The sequence below is a fragment of the Culex quinquefasciatus genome, chromosome 3 (assembly GCF_015732765.1).
Source record: "Culex quinquefasciatus strain JHB chromosome 3, VPISU_Cqui_1.0_pri_paternal, whole genome shotgun sequence".
Taxonomy (NCBI): domain Eukaryota; kingdom Metazoa; phylum Arthropoda; class Insecta; order Diptera; family Culicidae; genus Culex; species Culex quinquefasciatus.
Window position 1 is genome coordinate 42,191,564 of NC_051863.1, and position 21,077 is coordinate 42,212,640.

Genomic DNA, 21,077 nt, shown 5'->3' on the forward strand with positions numbered 1-21,077 from the left:
ATGTATACTGTTGCTGTTGCTGGCCCGATGTTCGCGAAGAGGCGCTTGCGCCAGATCCCACCAGAAATTGCACGATGTCAAAATAAGTAAGCAGATGAGCTTTTAGGTCCGCAAAACTTCTCTCGGCCGAGCATGCCAGACAATTTTGACGAGACGTCCGAGATGGGGGCAATCTTGCTGCTGCTGCTGCTGCTGCTACCGTGGATTATGATGTTGATGATGATGATGGATAAAGAGTAATTTGTGCAGCCAATATTGGCACATACACATTGAGAGGTTGTCGAACACATGAACACTTACAGATATTCAGACAGATTGTTTGCAAAAAATACACATAATTTAAGTTCATTTCAATTTTATTAATGGTCAAAAATACATTTTTTGTAACTCCATTGTAAATCTACATTTTTTTCTGACATTCTAGAATGATGAAACATCCTGCATTTTTTTATCAAAAATTACTGAAACCCCAAAGTAATACTTTGCGATACAAGGGCAAAAAAGTTCCACTTTTCTGTTGTAGATATTCAGATTCCTTTCCGTGAATTCAAATTCTTACGCTACGTCTATTTTTCTAAGATAAGTAATTATAGATTAGTCATCATGGCTTGAAATCTGTATAAACTTAGAAATAATGCTGAGCTGTTATAAGTTCTCGCTTACATTTTCAAATGGTCCTATTTACATAAAAAACATTGGTTGTTTTGTAGTGCAGCAATTCCATTTAAAAAGAGCCTAAACCGAAAAAAAAGTTCTCCGATCGGGCTCAAAATTTCTCTGGGGGTTCTTTGGCCAAAATATTTAGACCTTTTTTTTTAGTTTGGCCATTAAGGTGACCTACAGCGTGCTAGGGTGGTTCGAAAAATGGCAATTTTCGTAATTTTTGCCAAAAAAAAAAACATTTTTTTTTCAATAAATCATAACTCCGCGTCATTTCATCCGATTTAAGTTGTCATAGACACAAAAGAATGGTGATTAGCTATTTGAGAAAAATAGTAAGAAGTTTCAAAAATCTAGCATTTGAAAAATTCGTATGAAAACTTAAAATGGCATTTTGACCATAGAGCCTATGTCTAAATAGTCGTTTATGCAACAAGTTGCAAAAAGAGGATTTTTTCAGCACGAGTCGTACATTTATCCAACGAGGTTCACCGAGTTGGATAAATACGAAAAGTGCTGAAAAAATCAAGTTTTGCAACGAGTTCCATACAACATTTTTTGCAATTCCAAAAAACACACACTGAGTGAAATTTTATGTCAAATTTTCATGTATTTTGTCAATAAATCGTTTAAATTAAAAAAATGTTGAAAAGTGTTACTTTTCGAAACAAGTGCTGAAAAGTTCAACTTTTCAGCACCGATTTGAGTGCTGAAAAGTAGAACTTTTCAGCATTTATTTTGAAAAGTGTTGCTATTCGATTCTGTTATTTTTGGTACAGAAAAGTAGGCTATTTCGTCGTTCAAGAATGACAGGAAAAGTAAGTAGTTTCACGACAGAATTGCAAAAAATATTTTTATCGGATTCCTCGGAAAATTTTACAAATCATTTAAAAAAATTGGCGATGTCAAACCGTACTTTTCGAGATATGATTTTTTTGAAAATAAAAACTGAGTTTTTCGACGCGCCACGCGCAAAAACGGAAGAATGACGAAATCGGCAAAAAATCATCTTTTCTCTCTAAAACTGCGATGACTTCAAAATTTCAGTGATGACCTATACATTTTCGTACCACTTAAGCACTTACCCTAATGGCCAAACAAAACAATACGGGTCTAATTATTTTGGCCATTATTTTGGGTTTTTAGTAGTTGAGAAACTCTGTACACAGTAAAAAAATGTAAATTTTGAAGGTGTATGTGGTGTATTTTATGATGTAATTTAACCTATGTATTAGGGTGGTCCAAACTCAGGCTTCTTCAGGCATACCCCCTGGAAATATTGGCCCACCATTAGGCTGACCACGTGGTCAGAATGAGTTCAAATTTGGAATTTAGTCGGTAATGGGCCAATATTTGATTTCAAAAAAAAAAAAACTGTGGATTCCTAGGCCAAAACAATGAGACCCTTTTTTTTGTTTGGCCGCTAGGGTGGTCCCGAAAGTTTGCATTTTCGTCACTTTTCGCAAAAACTACATATATCAAAAATCATAACCACGCGCCATTTCAACTGATTTTAACTGTCTTGGACGCAAATGAAAGGTATTTGAATGAACAGGTCGAATGAAACTTTTAAATTACGGTGTTTGGACCAAAAAAGGCTGGTAATATTTATGTCAAGGGTGGAACAACTTAACCTTGACCAAATGCGTTAAAATTTTCAGACTAGCTTTTGGGACCATAGTGCTTGAACAATCCGGTTGAGGCGCTCGATATTGAACACTTTTGTCCTTTTCATATATCCGTGAGCCATGCTAATGTCCAAATAAAGGTCCTAGCAATAGTAGGGTGGACAGAAAAAAATCTATTGAAAAATTATCAACAAAGTGTCCAGAGTTTGTGAGTATTACGAATATGTGGGATCACTGCACCATGATTTCTACTGATTTTTAAAAGTTTGCTGTTATTTAAAAATTCGACATGTATCTGGAAATCTACTAGCTGAACAATCCCCAACGAAATCTGTCTTTTTTTATCAATTTTATTGTTTGCATTGTTTAATCCGGCTGAAACTTTTTCGGTGCATTCAGTATGCCCAAAGAAGCCATTTTGCATCATTAGTTTGTCCATATCATTTTCCATACAAATTTGGCTACTGTCCATACAAAAATGATATATTAAAATCCAAAAATCTGTATCTTTTGAGGAAATTTTTTGATCGATTTGGTGCCTTCGGCAAAGTTGTAGGTATGGATAAGGACTACACTGAAAAAAGAGTGATTCAAGGAAAAAAAAATGGGTTTTTTTTATAATTTCACTTTTTGTCATTAAAACTTGATTTGCAAAAAACACTGTTTTATTTTTTTTTATTTTCTGATATGTTTTAGGGGACATCAAAATCAATGCATTTAATGCCAACTTTTCAGAAATTTCCAGAACGGGCAAAAAATCTTTGGCCAAGTTTTGAATTTTTGAATCATCACTTTTTTTTTCTAAAAAATCGAAATATTGATCGCAAAAATTTTTCAACTTCATTTTTCGATGTAAAATAGAATTGGCAATCAAAAAGTACTTTGGTGAAATTTTGGTAAAGTGCACCGTTTTCAAGTTTTAGCCATTTTTTGGTGACTTAATTTGAAAATAGTCGCAGTTATGCATTTTTTAAAATTGATGACCATGTTTGCCCACCTTTGAAAAAAAAATATTTTTTTTTCGAAGAGCTGAAAAAATCTCTCTATATTTTGCTTTTTAGAAATTTGTTGATGCGACTCTTAGTTGATGAGATATTGCCATCAAAAGGTTTAAAAATAGGAAAATTGATGTTTTCGAGGTCTTATTCAAACAACCCACCATTTTCTACTGATGATATCTCAGCAAGTAATGGTCCGATTTTCAATATTAGAGTATGAAACTTTCGTGAAATTTTCCGATCTTTTCAAAAACAATATTTTCATTTTTTAAAATCAAGACCAACATTTCAAAAGGGCCAAAAGTTCAATATTACGCCCTTTCGAACCTACATAGCTAAAACTTTGCCGAAGACACAAAATCGATCAAAAAATTCTTCCAAAAGATACAGATTTTTGAATTTTCATGTATCATTTTTGTATGGACAGTAGCCAAATTTGTATGGAATGTGATATGGACAAACTAATGATGCAAAATGGCTTCTTTGGGCACACCGAAGGCACCAAAAATGTTTCAGTCGGATTAAAAAATACAAAAAAATCGAATTACCGAAATATCACAAAATTGCTCAGCTGTGCCGTGAATTAAGAATTCACATGCACTTTTATTTGCTTTGGCTGTCTCGTGTTATTTGCAATAAAGTTTTCTCTTTAGTAGTCGTAAATCTAGCAATTACTCTGCCAAACTATCGACCCCGCAAAATTTACGTCAGTTGTCGCACGACCAGCCGTTAAAAACTGACACAATCTGCATCGAAAGTGCCACTACCAGACGGCACCTTTTTAATTTCTTCAGCGACTCTGACCCACGCGACATTTACAGCCACCGCGTGATTTCAGCAAACAACAAACCGCGCAAATGCAAATTCGGAACCATGCAAATCACTATTTGGATGACCCCGATATGCGCGAGGCTCCACGCGCGTTCTGCGTAACCGGTCGAAGGCCTGTTTTTAAGACCACGCGGTCGGTGGTGGCTATTGTATCGCGATTCGATTTACTTCATCACCGGATTCGTCATGGGATATTGTGCAGTCGGTATGGTTGTAATTCGGAGTACTATCGAACAGATGATCGGCAGCACTGTATGTATTGGGCTCTCCATTGATCGAGTCAAGATGAAAGGAACAAATCAATAAAGTTCGGTTTCGATCTTGCCGCGTGGGACTCCAGGGCCTGTCAACGGCTACGGTGTGGGGGTTTCAGGCTATTCAGCATTCATCGGCGTCGACGGGTTCGAATAAAAATGAAACTAATCGTCTATAATCGCCTGTATCGCTAATATCGAGACGGGGAGATCACATAAGCATACTTGGCCGAGCCGGCTGAACCGGTCGGTTTGGGGTAGCTCTAGCTGAGTGCATACCAAGTAGTTGCTTTCGTGAACCTGAAGAGTTGATGATACCTCTCCGGTTGACCGAGTTCGGATCGGTGTGGTGCGATGATTGAAATTGAAATGCAATATAAAAGTACAATCTTTAGCTGTGCTCTCGAGCAGCTGTTTAATTCGCTGCCGAGTTACGTAAGTGGTCCCGCAGATGATCGGTACAAATAACATTACATTAAGGAGACTGAGCGTGAGCGAGATCTCGAAGGAAACTGGATCCCGATCATTAGGGGAATGTTAGAACCATTAGAAATTATGGTACGCAATCTCAATAAATTGTACGGTCTGACAGAGTTCAGCATTTTAATCCAAAGTGTGTGGTTCAGGCTGAATACAGGGGTTGATTTGATAAAAATGAGAACAATTCCTAGCTACGGTTTTTGATTTTTTTTAAAGAGGTGGAGAAATTTCCTGCGAAATAATTTTTAATATTTTAGTACAGAAAACTGATAACACTACTCGACAAAACAAAACTTGTGTCAAGGGATTGACGATATCTCATCGGTTCCTCAGAGAAAAGGCATCCCCGAATCCGATGCAATCGACAGAATTTGATTTTATGTCCACGCGGACTGACGAGAAGCTGGTAAATTTTTTAACATAAAAAAATCGAACAATTTAAAAAAAACTTGCGTCTCCTCCCAACTATATGAGCCATCTACAAAAATATGGAGGCGCCTGGTGCATAGCCATTTCCTTTAAGCACAACGGAAACAACCAATACAAATGTATAAAAAGTTGTCAAGTTCGGGGGGTCCACAGCTAGCATTTTTTGTACGATTATAAAAATAAATATTAAAAGTTTAAAATTAAAATATTTGAAAAACATTTTTTTTAAATATATTTGTTTACTAAAATTTTATGTTTCTCAAAGGTCTATGGGTACTTCGGGATGTCCATGGTAATCCAAGGACTCCCTAGAGTTAAGATCTATGAGTCTACCGCCGTAACAAGCAAGAGGTCGTCGGATTTTGACCCCGGATTATGTGCGTATAGCATCAGTGGATATGGTAGACTACTATATGAATGTAATGGGATGTACATGGTCATCCAAGGACTCCCTGGAGTTAAGATCTACGAGTCTACCGCCGTAACAAGCAAGAGGTCGTCGGATTTTGACCCCGGATTATGTGCGTATAGCATCAGTGGATATGGTAGACTACTATATGAATGTAATGGGATGTACATGGTCATCCAAGGACTCCTGGAGTTAAGATCTACGAGTCTACCGCCGTAACAAGCAAGAGGTCGTCGGATTTTGACCCCGGATTATGTGCGTATAGCATCAGTGGATATGGTAGACTACTATATGAATGTAATGGGATGTACATGGTCATCCAAGGACTCCCTAGAGTTAAGATCTATGAGTCTACCGCCGTAACAAGCAAGAGGTCGTCGGATTTTGACCCCGGATTATGTGCGTATAGCATCAGTGGATATGGTAGACTACTATATGAATGTAATGGGATGTCCATGGTCATCCAAGGACTCCCTAGAGTTAAGATCTACGAGTCTACCGCCGTAGCAAGCAAGAGGTCGTCGGATTTTGACCCCGGATTATGTGCGTATAGCATCAGTGGATATGGTAGACTACTATATGAATGTAATGGGATGTACATGGTCATCCAAGGACTCCCTGGAGTTAAGATCTACGAGTCTACCGCCGTAACAAGCAAGAGGTCGTCGGATTTTGACCCCGGATTATGTGCGTATAGCATCAGTGGATATGGTAGACTACTATATGAATGTAATGGGATGTACATGGTCATCCAAGGACTCCTGGAGTTAAGATCTACGAGTCTACCGCCGTAACAAGCAAGAGGTCGTCGGATTTTGACCCCGGATTATGTGCGTATAGCATCAGTGGATATGGTAGACTACTATATGAATGTAATGGGATGTACATGGTCATCCAAGGACTCCCTGGAGTTAAGATCTACGAGTCTACCGCCGTAACAAGCAAGAGGTCGTCGGATTTTGACCCCGGATTATGTGCGTATAGCATCAGTGGATATGGTAGACTACTATATGAATGTAATGGGATGTACATGGTCATCCAAGGACTCCCTAGAGTTAAGATCTATGAGTCTACCGCCGTAACAAGCAAGAGGTCGTCGGATTTTGACCCCGGATTATGTGCGTATAGCATCAGTGGATATGGTAGACTACTATATGAATGTAATGGGATGTCCATGGTCATCCAAGGACTCCTAGAGTTAAGATCTACGAGTCTACCGCCGTAGCAAGCAAGAGGTCGTCGGATTTTGACCCCGGATTATGTGCGTATAGCATCAGTGGATATGGTAGACTACTATATGAATGTAATGGGATGTCCATGGTCATCCAAGGACTCCCTAGAGTTAAGATCTACGAGTCTACCGCCGTAACAAGCAAGAGGTCGTCGGATTTTGACCCCGGATTATGTGCGTATAGCATCAGTGGATATGGTAGACTACTATATGAATGTAATGGGATGTCCATGGTCATCCAAGGACTCCCTAGAGTTAAGATCTACGAGTCTACCGCCGTAACAAGCAAGAGGTCGTCGGATTTTGACCCGGGATTATGTGCGTATAGCATCAGTGGATATGGTAGACTACTATATGAATGTAATGGGATGTCCATGGTCATCCAAGGACTCCCTGGAGTTAAGATCTATGAGTCTACCGCCGTAACAAGCAAGAGGTCGTCGGATTTTGACCCCGGATCATGTGCGTATAGCATCAGTGGATATGGTAGACTACTATATGAATGTAATGGGATGTACATGGTCATCCAAGGACTCCCTGGAGTTAAGATCTACGAGTCTACCGCCGTAACAAGCAAGAGGTCGTCGGATTTTGACCCCGGATCATGTGAGTATAGCATCAGTGGATATGGTAGACTACTATATGAATGTAATGGGATGTCCATGGTCATCCAAGGACTCCTGGAGTTAAGATCTACGAGTCTACCGCCGTAACAAGCAAGAGGTCGTCGGATTTTGACCCCGGATCATGTGAGTATAGCATCAGTGGATATGGTAGACTACTATATGAATGTAATGGGATGTACATGGTCATCCAAGGACTCCCTGGAGTTAAGATCTACGAGTCTACCGCCGTAACAAGCAAGAGGTCGTCGGATTTTGACCCCGGATTATGTGCGTATAGCATCAGTGGATATGGTAGACTACTATATGAATGTAATGGGATGTACATGGTCATCCAAGGACTCCCTGGAGTTAAGATCTACGAGTCTACCGCCGTAACAAGCAAGAGGTCGTCGGATTTTGACCCCGGATTATGTGCGTATAGCATCAGTGGATATGGTAGACTACTATATGAATGTAATGGGATGTACATGGTCATCCAAGGACTCCCTAGAGTTAAGATCTATGAGTCTACCGCCGTAACAAGCAAGAGGTCGTCGGATTTTGACCCCGGATTATGTGCGTATAGCATCAGTGGATATGGTAGACTACTATATGAATGTAATGGGATGTCCATGGTCATCCAAGGACTCCCTAGAGTTAAGATCTACGAGTCTACCGCCGTAGCAAGCAAGAGGTCGTCGGATTTTGACCCCGGATTATGTGCGTATAGCATCAGTGGATATGGTAGACTACTATATGAATGTAATGGGATGTCCATGGTCATCCAAGGACTCCCTAGAGTTAAGATCTACGAGTCTACCGCCGTAACAAGCAAGAGGTCGTCGGATTTTGACCCCGGATTATGTGCGTATAGCATCAGTGGATATGGTAGACTACTATATGAATGTAATGGGATGTCCATGGTCATCCAAGGACTCCCTAGAGTTAAGATCTACGAGTCTACCGCCGTAACAAGCAAGAGGTCGTCGGATTTTGACCCGGGATTATGTGCGTATAGCATCAGTGGATATGGTAGACTACTATATGAATGTAATGGGATGTCCATGGTCATCCAAGGACTCCCTGGAGTTAAGATCTATGAGTCTACCGCCGTAACAAGCAAGAGGTCGTCGGATTTTGACCCCGGATCATGTGCGTATAGCATCAGTGGATATGGTAGACTACTATATAAATGTAATGGGATGTACATGGTCATCCAAGGACTCCCTGGAGTTAAGATCTACGAGTCTACCGCCGTAACAAGCAAGAGGTCGTCGGATTTTGACCCCGGATTATGTGCGTATAGCATCAGTGGATATGGTAGACTACTATATGAATGTAATGGGATGTCCATGGTCATCCAAGGACTCCCTGGAGTTAAGATCTACGAGTCTACCGCCGTAACAAGCAAGAGGTCGTCGGATTTTGACCCCGGATCATGTGAGTATAGCATCAGTGGATATGGTAGACTACTATATGAATGTAATGGGATGTCCATGATCATCCAAGGACTCCCTGGAGTTAAGATCTACGAGTCTACCGCCGTAACAAGCAATAGGTCGTCGGATTTTGACCCCGGATCATGTGCGTATAGCATCAGTGGATATGGTAGACTACTATATGAATGTAATGGGATGTCCATGGTCATCCAAGGACTCCCTGGAGTTAAGATCTACGAGTCTACCGCCGTAACAAGCAAGAGGTCGTCGGATTTTGACCCCGGATCATGTGAGTATAGCATCAGTGGATATGGTAGACTACTATATGAATGTAATGGGATGTCCATGGTCATCCAAGGACTCCCTGGAGTTAAGATCTATGAGTCTACCGCCGTAACAAGCAAGAGGTCGTCGGATTTTGACCCCGGATCATGTGCGTATAGCATCAGTGGATATGGTAGACTACTATATAAATGTAATGGGATGTACATGGTCATCCAAGGACTCCCTGGAGTTAAGATCTACGAGTCTACCGCCGTAACAAGCAAGAGGTCGTCGGATTTTGACCCCGGATCATGTGAGTATAGCATCAGTGGATATGGTAGACTACTATATGAATGTAATGGGATGTCCATGGTCATCCAAGGACTCCCTGGAGTTAAGATCTACGAGTCTACCGCCGTAACAAGCAAGAGGTCGTCGGATTTTGACCCCGGATCATGTGAGTATAGCATCAGTGGATATGGTAGACTACTATATGAATGTAATGGGATGTCCATGATCATCCAAGGACTCCCTGGAGTTAAGATCTACGAGTCTACCGCCGTAACAAGCAATAGGTCGTCGGATTTTGACCCCGGATCATGTGCGTATAGCATCAGTGGATATGGTAGACTACTATATGAATGTAATGGGATGTCCATGGTCATCCAAGGACTCCCTGGAGTTAAGATCTACGAGTCTACCGCCGTAACAAGCAAGAGGTCGTCGGATTTTGACCCCGGATCATGTGAGTATAGCATCAGTGGATATGGTAGACTACTATATGAATGTAATGGGATGTCCATGGTCATCCAAGGACTCCCTGGAGTTAAGATCTATGAGTCTACCGCCGTAACAAGCAAGAGGTCGTCGGATTTTGACCCCGGATCATGTGCGTATAGCATCAGTGGATATGGTAGACTACTATATGAATGTAATGGGATGTCCATGGTCATCCAAGGACTCCCTAGAGTTAAGATCTACGAGTCTACCGCCGTAACAAGCAAGAGGTCGTCGGATTTTGACCCCGGATCATGTGAGTATAGCATCAGTGGATATGGTAGACTACTATGTGAATGTAATGGGATGTCCATGGTCATCCAAGGACTCCCTGGAGTTAAGATCTACGAGTCTACCGCCGTAACAAGCAAGAGGTCGTCGGATTTTGACCCCGGATCATGTGAGTATAGCATCAGTGGATATGGTAGACTACTATATGAATGTAATGGGATGTCCATGGTCATCCAAGGACTCCTGGAATTAAGATCTACGAGTCTACCGCCGTAACAAGCAAGAGGTCGTCGGTTTTGACCCCGGATCATGTGCGTATAGCATCAGTGGATATGGTAGACTACTATATGAATGTAATGGGATGTCCATGGTCATCCAAGGACTCCTGGAGTTAAGATCTACGATTCTACCGCCGTAACAAACAAGAGGTCATCGGCTTTTGACCCCGGATCATGTGCGTATAGCATCAGTGGATATGGTAGACTACTATATAAATGTGTTGGGCTCCTGGAGTTAAGATCTACGAGTCTACTGTCGTAACAAAAAAGAGGTCGCCGTTTGGCTAAAGTGGTAAGCAAGGACTTTTGTTCATCGTTCAAACTTAAATATTTCGATAACTTTACATCGATTGTAGATCTTAACTCCAGGGAGTCCTTGGATGACCATGTTCATCCCATTACATTCATATAGTAGTCTACCATATCCACTGATGCTATACGCACATGATCCGGGGTCAAAATCCGACGACCTCTTGCTTGTTACGGCGGTAGACTCATAGATCTTAACTCCAGGGAGTCCTTGGATGACCATGGACATCCCATTACATTCATATAGTAGTCTCATATCCACTGATGATACGCACATGATCCGGGGTCAAATCCGACGACTCTGCTTGTTACGGCGGTAGACTCATAGATCTTAACTCCAGGGAGTCCTTGGATGACCATGTACATCCCATTACATTCATATAGTAGTCTACCATATCCACTGATGCTATACGCACATGATCGGGTCAAAATCGACGACCCTTGCGACTCTTGCTTGTTACGGCGGACCATCGAACTCGGGATCTTGAGTCCATGGACATCCATGGCTCGCGAGTAGTCTGCCATAACCGGTACCCATTACATTCATATAGTAGTCTACCATATCCACTGATATACGCACATGATCCGGGGTCAAAACCGATGATGCTTGTTACGGCGATGACTCATAGATCTTAACTCCAGTCCTATGGATGACCTGTAATCCCATTACATTCATATAGTAATCCGTCCATTACATTCATATAGTGATCTACCATATCCTGATTCTATACGCATGATCGGCAAAATCCGACGACTCTTGTTACGCTAACTCTAGATCTTAACAGGGAATCCTGGATGACCATGACATCAACCATATAGTAGACCATATCCATGATGTTACGCACATGATCGGGGTCAAAATCCGACGATCTTGCTTGTTACGGCGGTAGACTCGTAGATCTTAACTCCAGGGAGTCCTTGGATGACCATGACATCCCATCATTCATATAGGTCTACCATATCCACTGATGCTATACGCACATGATCCGGGGTCAAAATCCGACGATTGCTTGTTACGGCGGTGACTCATAGATCTTAACTCCAGGGAGTCCTGGATGACCATGTACATCCCATTACATTCATAGTAGTCTACCTATCCACTGATGCTATACGCCATGATCCGGGGTCAAATCCGACGATTGCTTGTTACGGCGATAGACTCATAGATCTTAACCAGGGAGTCCTTGGATGACCATGGACATCCCATACATTCATATAGAGTCTACCATATTGCTATACGATGTAATCCGACGATCTTCCGGGGTCCTCGACACCTCTGGGGTCCATGACCATAGAGAAATTTGAGATTTTAGTAAACAAATATATTTTAAAAAATGTTTTCAAATATTTTAATTTTAAACTTTTAATATTTATTTTTATAATCGTACAAAAATGCTAGCTGTGGACCCCGAACTTGACAACTTTTTATACATTTGTATTGGTTGTTTCCGTTGTGCTTAAAGGAAATGGCTATGCACCAGGCGCCTCCATATTTTTGTAGATGGCTCATATAGTTGGGAGGAGACGCAAGTTTTTTAAATTGTTCGATTTTTTTATGTTAAAAAATTTACCAGCTTCTCGTCAGTCCGCGTGGACATAAAATCAAATTCTGTCGATTGCATCGGATTCGGGGATGCCTTTTCTCTGAGGAACCGATGAGATATCGTCAATCCCTTGACACAAGTTTTGTTTTGTCGAGTAGTGTAATACTTATAGTAGAGAAAATCATAAGAACTTCGCTTGTTTAAAAAGCGGGGCTGCGGAGTCGGGTCATATTCCAAGCGACTCCAACTCCGACTTCAGCTCCGGCTTTCCACAAATTGTTGACTCCAGCTCCGACTCCGACTCCGGCTTTCCACAAATTGTTGACTCCGGCTCCGACTCCGACTCCGGCCTACCAATTCTAGCCGACTCCGACTCCGACTCCAGCTTTCCAAAATTTGTTGACTCCGGCTCCGACTTCGACTCCGACACCTATTCTGTATTTTAAATATTGATCCTTGCACTGTAACTTGGATTTGGCCCGCACTTTTCTCTCGCACTTTTGACAACAAAATTTCCAAAAACTAGGCAACCAGCAGTTGTTTATTTACATTTCCAGTCGCAGTTTCCACCAAACTGGACATTCGCACTTTGAAATTGCGATTGACAGGTGAGCAACATCGGCTCGCTTTGATTATTTTTTGAGAAAATTTATATTTCCCAAGCCAGTTTGACAAGTCGCAATAGTGCGATCAATAGCAATAATTTAGTGCGAAGTCCAAGTTAGTGAGAATTGCGCAATATAAAAAAACGCATTTTCAGCACAACAGTTTTCTGAGAAAATTTGAATTTTGTTTGTTTGACAAATTGGTACATTCTATTTAATTACTTTAAATTTACATTATTTTTTTAAGTTACACTTATTTTCAATTGTTTTTTTTTTCAGCAAGTTTTCATTTACTGAAAATTTCAGTAGTGCAGATTTCAGTAAATTTAACTGAATTTAGTAATGAAAAATTGGTTTGCAGTAACTATCAAAGATACCCTGATTTTGAAATAAACAATTTTCAAAGTAGCTATTTTTTAAAGCTTTTTTGAATTTATTTGAGAAGACGTACATGGACATTGTGTGAACCAGCCCAGTACACACTTTAAAAATACAAATCATGAGAAAATTCGCCGGTTTAACTGTGTTTCAAAATTGTGTTTCAAACTTATTTTCGATATTTTTTGTCAGCTTGAAATGTTTTCAGCACAACACATTGATTTGTTTTTATTTACATACAAAATGAGCATGTTGCGTCCCAAGTAGAAGATTGAATGTTGATAATGTTTTTAAAACATAATCAAACATTAAACATACTGATAGTCAGCTTTCCAATCACAATAAAAATGCTTCGAAAACATCATGGTATCTGATAATTAACTTGAACCAAAAAAAAATTAAACAAAAAATTTCAACGCTGTGCACGCAAATCAATAAATAAATTTATAATATAACCTGAATTATAACAAATCGACGTCGTCGTGCTATCTTGTCGCACCCGCCATTTCGACGTTCCAAGAAAAACGCGTTTCAATGTTTGACCTTGAATAAACAAAACCGAGAGCACGCAATGCAAACAATAACAATCACGCTTTGTTTAGTTGACCATTCTATGCATTGTCCTGAAGATTGGTTGAAGTTGATTGCTGGAGTCCCGAGTTATTATTACAAATGTTTACGGTAGTCTAACTTGTACGTACGTCAAACGAGTTCTTACCTGAATCCCTTTGGCCAATTGTCGCACTTACAATAATTTTCAGGGAGTGACTAGATAGCACGACAAGATTGAAACTACTTTCATATGTAAACTGACAAAAATGCACGGAGTTTTTTCGGATTTCGTTGAATATCTCAGGATTGAAATCTGTGAAGGTCAGGTGAGGCATTGTGAGCTGCACAAAATGGCGTTCTTAACTCAATTTGGCCCAAAATGCACGTGCGACAAGTTAGCACGACGGCGACGAAATATTGAACAATAAAAAAATTCGTAAATTATATTAAATGTGTTGACAACTCCGACTTCCGCTCCGACTCCGGGTCTATCAGAAATTTACGACTCCTGCTCCGACTCTGACTCCAGCTCATACAATTTAGCCGACTCCGACTCCACAGCTCTGTTAAAAAGACAGTTATCATCTAAAATTGCTGTCAAATTGATTTAGAAATTAGTTTTACTATTGTAAATTAGAACTATATCAACCAGTCCTACAATCATGCATTCGATTAATTTCGATCAGGTTTGAAGGAATTATGCAAACACAACATTCATGTTTGAAAAACTGCTAGGATTATTACTAAGATTTAGATCAATGATTGAATTATAAACACATAAATAATTTGTCTCATTCAGTAATTTATTTTGATTGAAAAGACTTAAACCCGGTAGTGACGGCAGCGAGAGATAACATTCATTTGATCCCATATTGTTACAGCTGATAACTTTTTCGCCTCAAACGTTTATTGTGATGGAAATTGGACCAATCCGTCGTCGTCTGAGGGTATGTGGAAGGTCTCACCACACTTTTTTTTCTCAATAATAAATACTGGACACATTATCTTGCCCACAAACAACTGGCTGGTGGCCTGGATTTCCGACGAGTCGACGTTACGTAACAACCGTGGCGGCGATGATGATGAGCTGTTTGGAATGACGACGGCTATATTACTGGGAAGAGAGCGCTTTTCGCTATGGAAATTTGCAATCTGGCCAAGGGGATCAAACGCTGGCAAGGTAAGGCTATCAAGGGGAACTGCAGACTGCCGCTCCAAACAGGTGGATCGCGGTGGCGATTTATCTCGTTTTGCCACCACCACAACCACTTCGAGGGATACGATTTGAAAGGCGTAAATGCTACGGATTATTACATAAAATTTGAAACAGACTTGAGAAGCGAACGGGCCACTGTTTGTTTAATTAGGTTAGTTTAGGATGCTACACTGCATGGAAATTGATTTATTTCAAATAAAAAGCGGTTGACTTCTGAAGGTTTCCATCACTTTTTATTCGATTTTCATCAATCTTAGCCTTTAGGCAAGCACCATATTAACTGTACATTCTTCCCACACACTGTTGAGCTGAAATCCGGTCGGACAATTGCCAGCACTATCCGGACTGGTTACGCAGAGACACGATTTCCTACACTTCAGTTTGGCAATCGATGGACAGTACTTTTTCGAATCTTCATCCTGTTGGCCATTGATAGCGCCGATTAGAACAGCCACTAGCACGAGACAGAACAAAACTTTGTTCATTGTGTCTTTCCTTGACGACTCTGCACTTTTGAATGCTGCGACGAGTCAAATCTCCGGTTATTTGTATGTGCATTGTGAACAAAGTTTTTATTGACAGGTCAAATAGCAAAAATAACACTGTACTGCAAGTTTTCTTGATAGTTAGCAATATTCTGCAATTGGTCTTTCATTAAAAAAATGTTTGTTGCTCTGTGTGATTATCAACTCACGCGGCTAGCGCTAATAAACATACTGCTGTGTGCAGATTAGTGAAACACGTGAGCATTGGTGGTGAGTTATTCCACTCACTTGCTAAGTAGCTTACTCAGAGCAAACAGCAACTCATCAAGGATATTATCATTTTTGCATTGCACTAAAAGGCAAAGGTTTTGAAAATTGAAGATATTTTTTTGAAAATTTTTGTTGCTCCCATAAAAAATGTAAGAAACGCCAAAATATTTCTTAGTTTTTAAAGCCTTCGGAGCGAGTCCACGAACAAGGTCTTATACCCCTTTGTATGAGACGTCGTTTGGTCGACATTAATCTTGCTGAATTTGTCAGGGGATGTTTTTACTCATAAAACTATCATCTGGGCCTTATATGAGCATTCCAGGTCAACGAGAAGTGGGGCAAATCACACAATGTTTGAAGGTTTTAAAACGTTTAAAATCTTAAAAAAAGACTGTAACTAAGGCAAAGTGCAATGAAATTTAAAAATTCAAAATGCTCCTAAAAGGACTTCAAACATGCAACAAAAGCGTAAAAATCACAGTTTTCAAACTCAATTACGAATTTTGAAATCTAATTGAATTTTGCATAAGTTACAGCCCTTTTAAGATTTTTGACGTATTTGCACCTTAGATGGTGTGAATAGGTCAGGAATAATAAATTATATGTTGATCTACAATCTTAAGGTGAATATTATTTTTCTTCCCGAATCCGAGATCGAACTTCATTTCCAATTAATCTTTTAGTTTGTACTAGAGAGCCTGGAGCTTATAAGAGAACGGTCATGCTCGATTGGTACCTCCGTTTGACAGCTCTCGTGCTTCGATTGTTACTTTTGGTTTGAGATGACCGTTCTCTAATAAGCTCCAGGCTCTCTAGTTTGTACCCCATTGGTTGGTCAAAGTCAAGCTAAAAAGTGACGCACACTTAGTATCAAAACAAACGTTTGGTGATGTGTGTGAACTCCGTGTAAAAGGGGTGTCAAACTAAAAAGTGACCCCGTTCGTTTGACAACAGGTGGTGTTTTGGGATTATATTTAAGTTAAGCAATGCAAATTAAGAGGCATTATTTGTAGATTCTGCTCGGTTTGTTCTAGAGGTCGTATCGAGTTGCTCCGATTTGGATGAAACTTTCAGCGTTTGTTTGTCTATGCATGAGATGAACTCATGCCAAATATGAGCCCTCTTACGACAAAGGGAAGTGGGGTAAAACGGGCATTGAAGTTTGAGGTCCAAAACACATGAAAAATCTTAAAATTGCTTGCATTTCCGTAAAACTTCATCAATTCCAACTCTCTTAGATGCATTCGAAAGGTCTTTTGAAGCCCTTCAAAATGTGCTATAGACATCCTGGATTGGTTTGAATTTTCCTCATAACTTTTGCAAATTACTGTTAAAAATTGATTTTTTTAAAACCTTAATAACTTTTGGCAACAGCCTCCAACACCCATACTCCCATAGGTCAAAAGTTAGGGAATTTCTTTTTGGCCAATCGCAGTTTTTCTCATAGTTTTTCGATTTTTCTAGAACAAACATTTTACAACGTTAGTTTTTGCCCTGTAGGCCAAGAAGACGGCACTTTTTGGTCTCAATTTTGTCATATTCGGAATCCTCGGTCAATTTCACGTAAGTTAGAAGTATTGGAGTTGTAATTTTGATTTAAAAAATAATTAAATAAAACATTTTTGAAAAAAAGAAATAGATCTTATTTACCCTATGATCAATACGTCAAATGCTGTATCAAGTAGGCGAAAACTTGTTTACCCCTAATCCGACAAAATTCTAAATAATATTTTTATTAATTCTAAATGGCATTTTTTCCAATCAAATTCAAAATTCCAACACCTCAATCTAATGTAAAATTTTCTGATGATTCCGAATATGTCAAAATTGAGACCAAAAAGTGCCGCTATGGAGGCCTACAGAGCAAAAACTAACGTTGTAAAATGTTTGTTCTAGAAAAATCGAAAAACTATGAGAAAAACTGCGATTGGCCAAAAAGTTAATACCGAAGGCTTATAGTCCATGAAATTCCCTAACTTTTGACCTATGGGAGTATGGGTGTTGGAGGCTGTTGCCAAAAGTTATTAAGGTTTTAAAAAAATCAATTTTTAACAGTAATTTGCAAAAGTTATGAGGAAAAGTCAAACCAATCCTGGATGTCTATAGCACATTTTGAAGGGCTTCAAAAGACCTTTCGAATGCATCTAAGAGAGTTAGAATTGATGAAGTTTTACGGAAATGCGAGCAATATTAAGATTTTTCATGTGTTTTGGACCTCAAACTTCAATGCCCGTTTTACCCCACTTCCCTTTGTCGTAGAGGGCTCATATTTGGCATGAGTTCATCTCATGCATAGACAAACAAACGCTGAAAGTTTCATCCAAATTGGAGCACCTCGATACGACCTGTTTCACATCGGTGAAAAACTCGCTCTTAAGAAAAAGATGTTATTTTGTCATTGAATCACCTGAAGTGAATATTCAACTAGGATTTTTGATAATCAAGACTGGTCTTTTAAATACAATAATTCTAAAGCTGCAAAAAATCAATATGGGTGACATTTTTACTCAAATTCAAAAGCATTGGTAATTGTTGATTTGGAAGAAAATATTTTCCAATAACTGTAAGCTTCAGCAAATCAGGGATTAAAAACACTCAAGCAACCATAACACACCACACTTTAGCCACACAGATGCAACCTTCACCCAGTCACCTAGTCAGAGCAGTAATGCGCAAAATGTCGAAATTGTCCAAATTAGCTCAATCAACGCCAATCAAAGGGAGCTCCACGCCGATGCCCATCACCATCATCATCAACCATCTTAGACCTCCATCATTACCCAATAGGCCGTTGACTCACAACACTGCGATGATCCTCGCCGCTGATATCTACGCTCCAATCTATTTTCGCACCAAGAGGCGAAAATCATCACCAAATAATCGCGCAATTTCTCCCACCGTCCTACAACTGCACCCAACTCTGAGTTTTTATGGAAGAGCCCATGCGTGGTCAAAGGCCACCCCTCGCGAATTTTGCGGTTCGCTGGGCATCAGCTCTTCATCATGATCATCATCACTCACGATCAGCCTAAATTGCTCGCAGAAGCTTTCGGTAGGAAATCCACCCCATTTGATTGTTGATGGTGGCAACATGCGGGGCGCGGGAGCAATTATTGTATTTTACAATTTATTAGCCATTGCAGCAGTCACAACAAATATACACATTCATTGATGAGTTTGATGGGACACAGTGGGTGAAATTGTGGGTAAAATTGTTGAGTATTTTAAGTACACTGAAAATACTCAACTAGAACCATCTAAAATAAAGAAAAATGTGATTCGATTATCCGAAGTGAAATAAGGCTTTCGGATATTCGAATGATTTGATCAATATAAGTTTTTTGCGAGGACTTCAGATAATCGAGTCTAGTTTGTATTAATAATTAAATAACCACTAAATCCTTTAATGATGCCCACCGAATGTGCACACAGTGCGCCACTGCGTCCACATTTGGCCATTTATTTGATTTTTCTTGGCCATTTCTGTTTTCCCTCATACCCTCCCCTGCTGGCTCTGTTGGCTCTGACCGACTGCCGTGCCGAGAAATGCTGACCAGGGCAGTAGTGTGCATTTTTTCGCGAGCGCGCACAAGAAGCGCAGCAAACTATGTTATGCAAAGATGAGCTAATCTTCAAAGATCTGATTTTTTTGTGTTTCTCGGACTCTGACATTCTGTCTCGTTCTCTCTTGCAGAGCTTATATCATGATACCATCGTCCTACTACCAGCCACCGCACTCGGCACAGCAGTATGCGGCTTATGTGAACGACCAGGACAACCACGGCGGCAACAACAACCAAGCTGTGCAGGCTTACTCGCACGGTGAAACCGGCAACAGCAGCCCATCAGCTGCAGCGGCGCCCCCCAGTGGTGCATCGGCTCCGTTGAAGACCCCCGGAGTGGTCTACGCAGCGGTACCTTCCTCAACGCCGGCTCCCCCGCGACCGCATCACACTCCAGCTGCAGCTGACGAGTACTCCATCTCGCAGAACGCCGAACCCGCGATATACTTCAACCACAACCATCTGGCTCAACCGACTTCCGGAGTCCAGTACAGCTACTCGCCAGCCAAGCCTTCCATTCAGATCCACCACGAAGTCCGATCCAGCTATCCCTCGTTGGCCCAGCCAAACAATGGAATCCTCAACTACCTTGGCGTACAACACAAAGCCCCCACGAGTCTTCTTGATTCCTACGTCCCCAGTGCCCTCCAGTTCACTCCCCTCAAACAGTACCAATATCCGACCAAACCCGCCGTTCCAGTTCAGGTCTACCACCATCCGTACCACCGTCACCCCCAGCATCACTACCCACCCCAGACTCAACAACCCCACCAGTTCTACCAACCCTCCTATCCGGTTCCCCACCACTCGACCTACCCAATCTACCAACCCCCGCAGCAGCTTCACTTCCAGCAACCCCAGCCAACTCCAACGGCCATATCTCACATCCCGGCGGCATCCTCCCTCTACAACACCATCGCGTACTCGGTCCCGCTGGCGCACACCCAAACGGCCACCCAGTACAAGCGGTCCCCGGCCCTCGAGAGTGTCGCCGGATTCAAGCCATCGGTGCCGCAACGCACGAAGCTGCAACCGGCTGCTGGGAAGGTGAACTAACGTTTCGCAAAACTTACCGAATAAGAAGTCTAATTTATATACGATAAGATTAACCGTTTAGTTTCGAGACGATGTACGAAAACGCCCGAATAACTCCATACGAACGAGAAACTTCGCAGTTACCTTTCACTAATCACGAAATCATAACAAGTTAGATGTTCGAAATGTGGTGAAATAAAACCGTCCACTAGAGTTACAGTGAAAACAAAAAATCAGACAATTGTAAATATTTTGCTACGGAATGTTTAAATAAAATTACAAAATGAACATGTCCTACTTTATTATCCGAAACCTCCGATTTGGCTCAAGTGCTTTTCTGCTTCCTTGAGCAAAAAATATACTAGAATTTTGTTATTTTTGGTCAATACGGTCGATTTTCGATAGTTATTATCAAGAAAACAATATTTTTCTAGATTTTTTATGTTATGGGAGATTAATTATTAATTTTTAAACAACATGTAACAGGCTTGAGACCAATCGAATTCAAGTAATGTGGGGTCGCTAAACTCAAATATGAGCATAACAATTGGTCACAGTGCCCTTCTAAGGAACATTTTACGCTTTATCGTAGCTGTTACAATAGCC

At 40.6% G+C, this 21,077-nt stretch overlaps 1 protein-coding gene across 1 annotated transcript in view; it reads left to right on the top strand.

Annotated features, from left to right (window-relative positions):
* The window catches only part of LOC119770296 (extensin-3-like), a 46,610-nt gene extending 25,882 nt beyond the window's left edge, over window positions 1-20,728 (top strand). The window contains exon 4 of the mRNA XM_038264906.1: window positions 19,568-20,728. Within this exon, the coding sequence (XP_038120834.1) occupies window positions 19,568-20,492 (925 nt within the window). The 3' untranslated portion in view covers window positions 20,493-20,728. The remainder of the gene's footprint in view (window positions 1-19,567) is intronic.
* The last annotated feature ends 349 nt before the right edge of the window (window positions 20,729-21,077 follow it).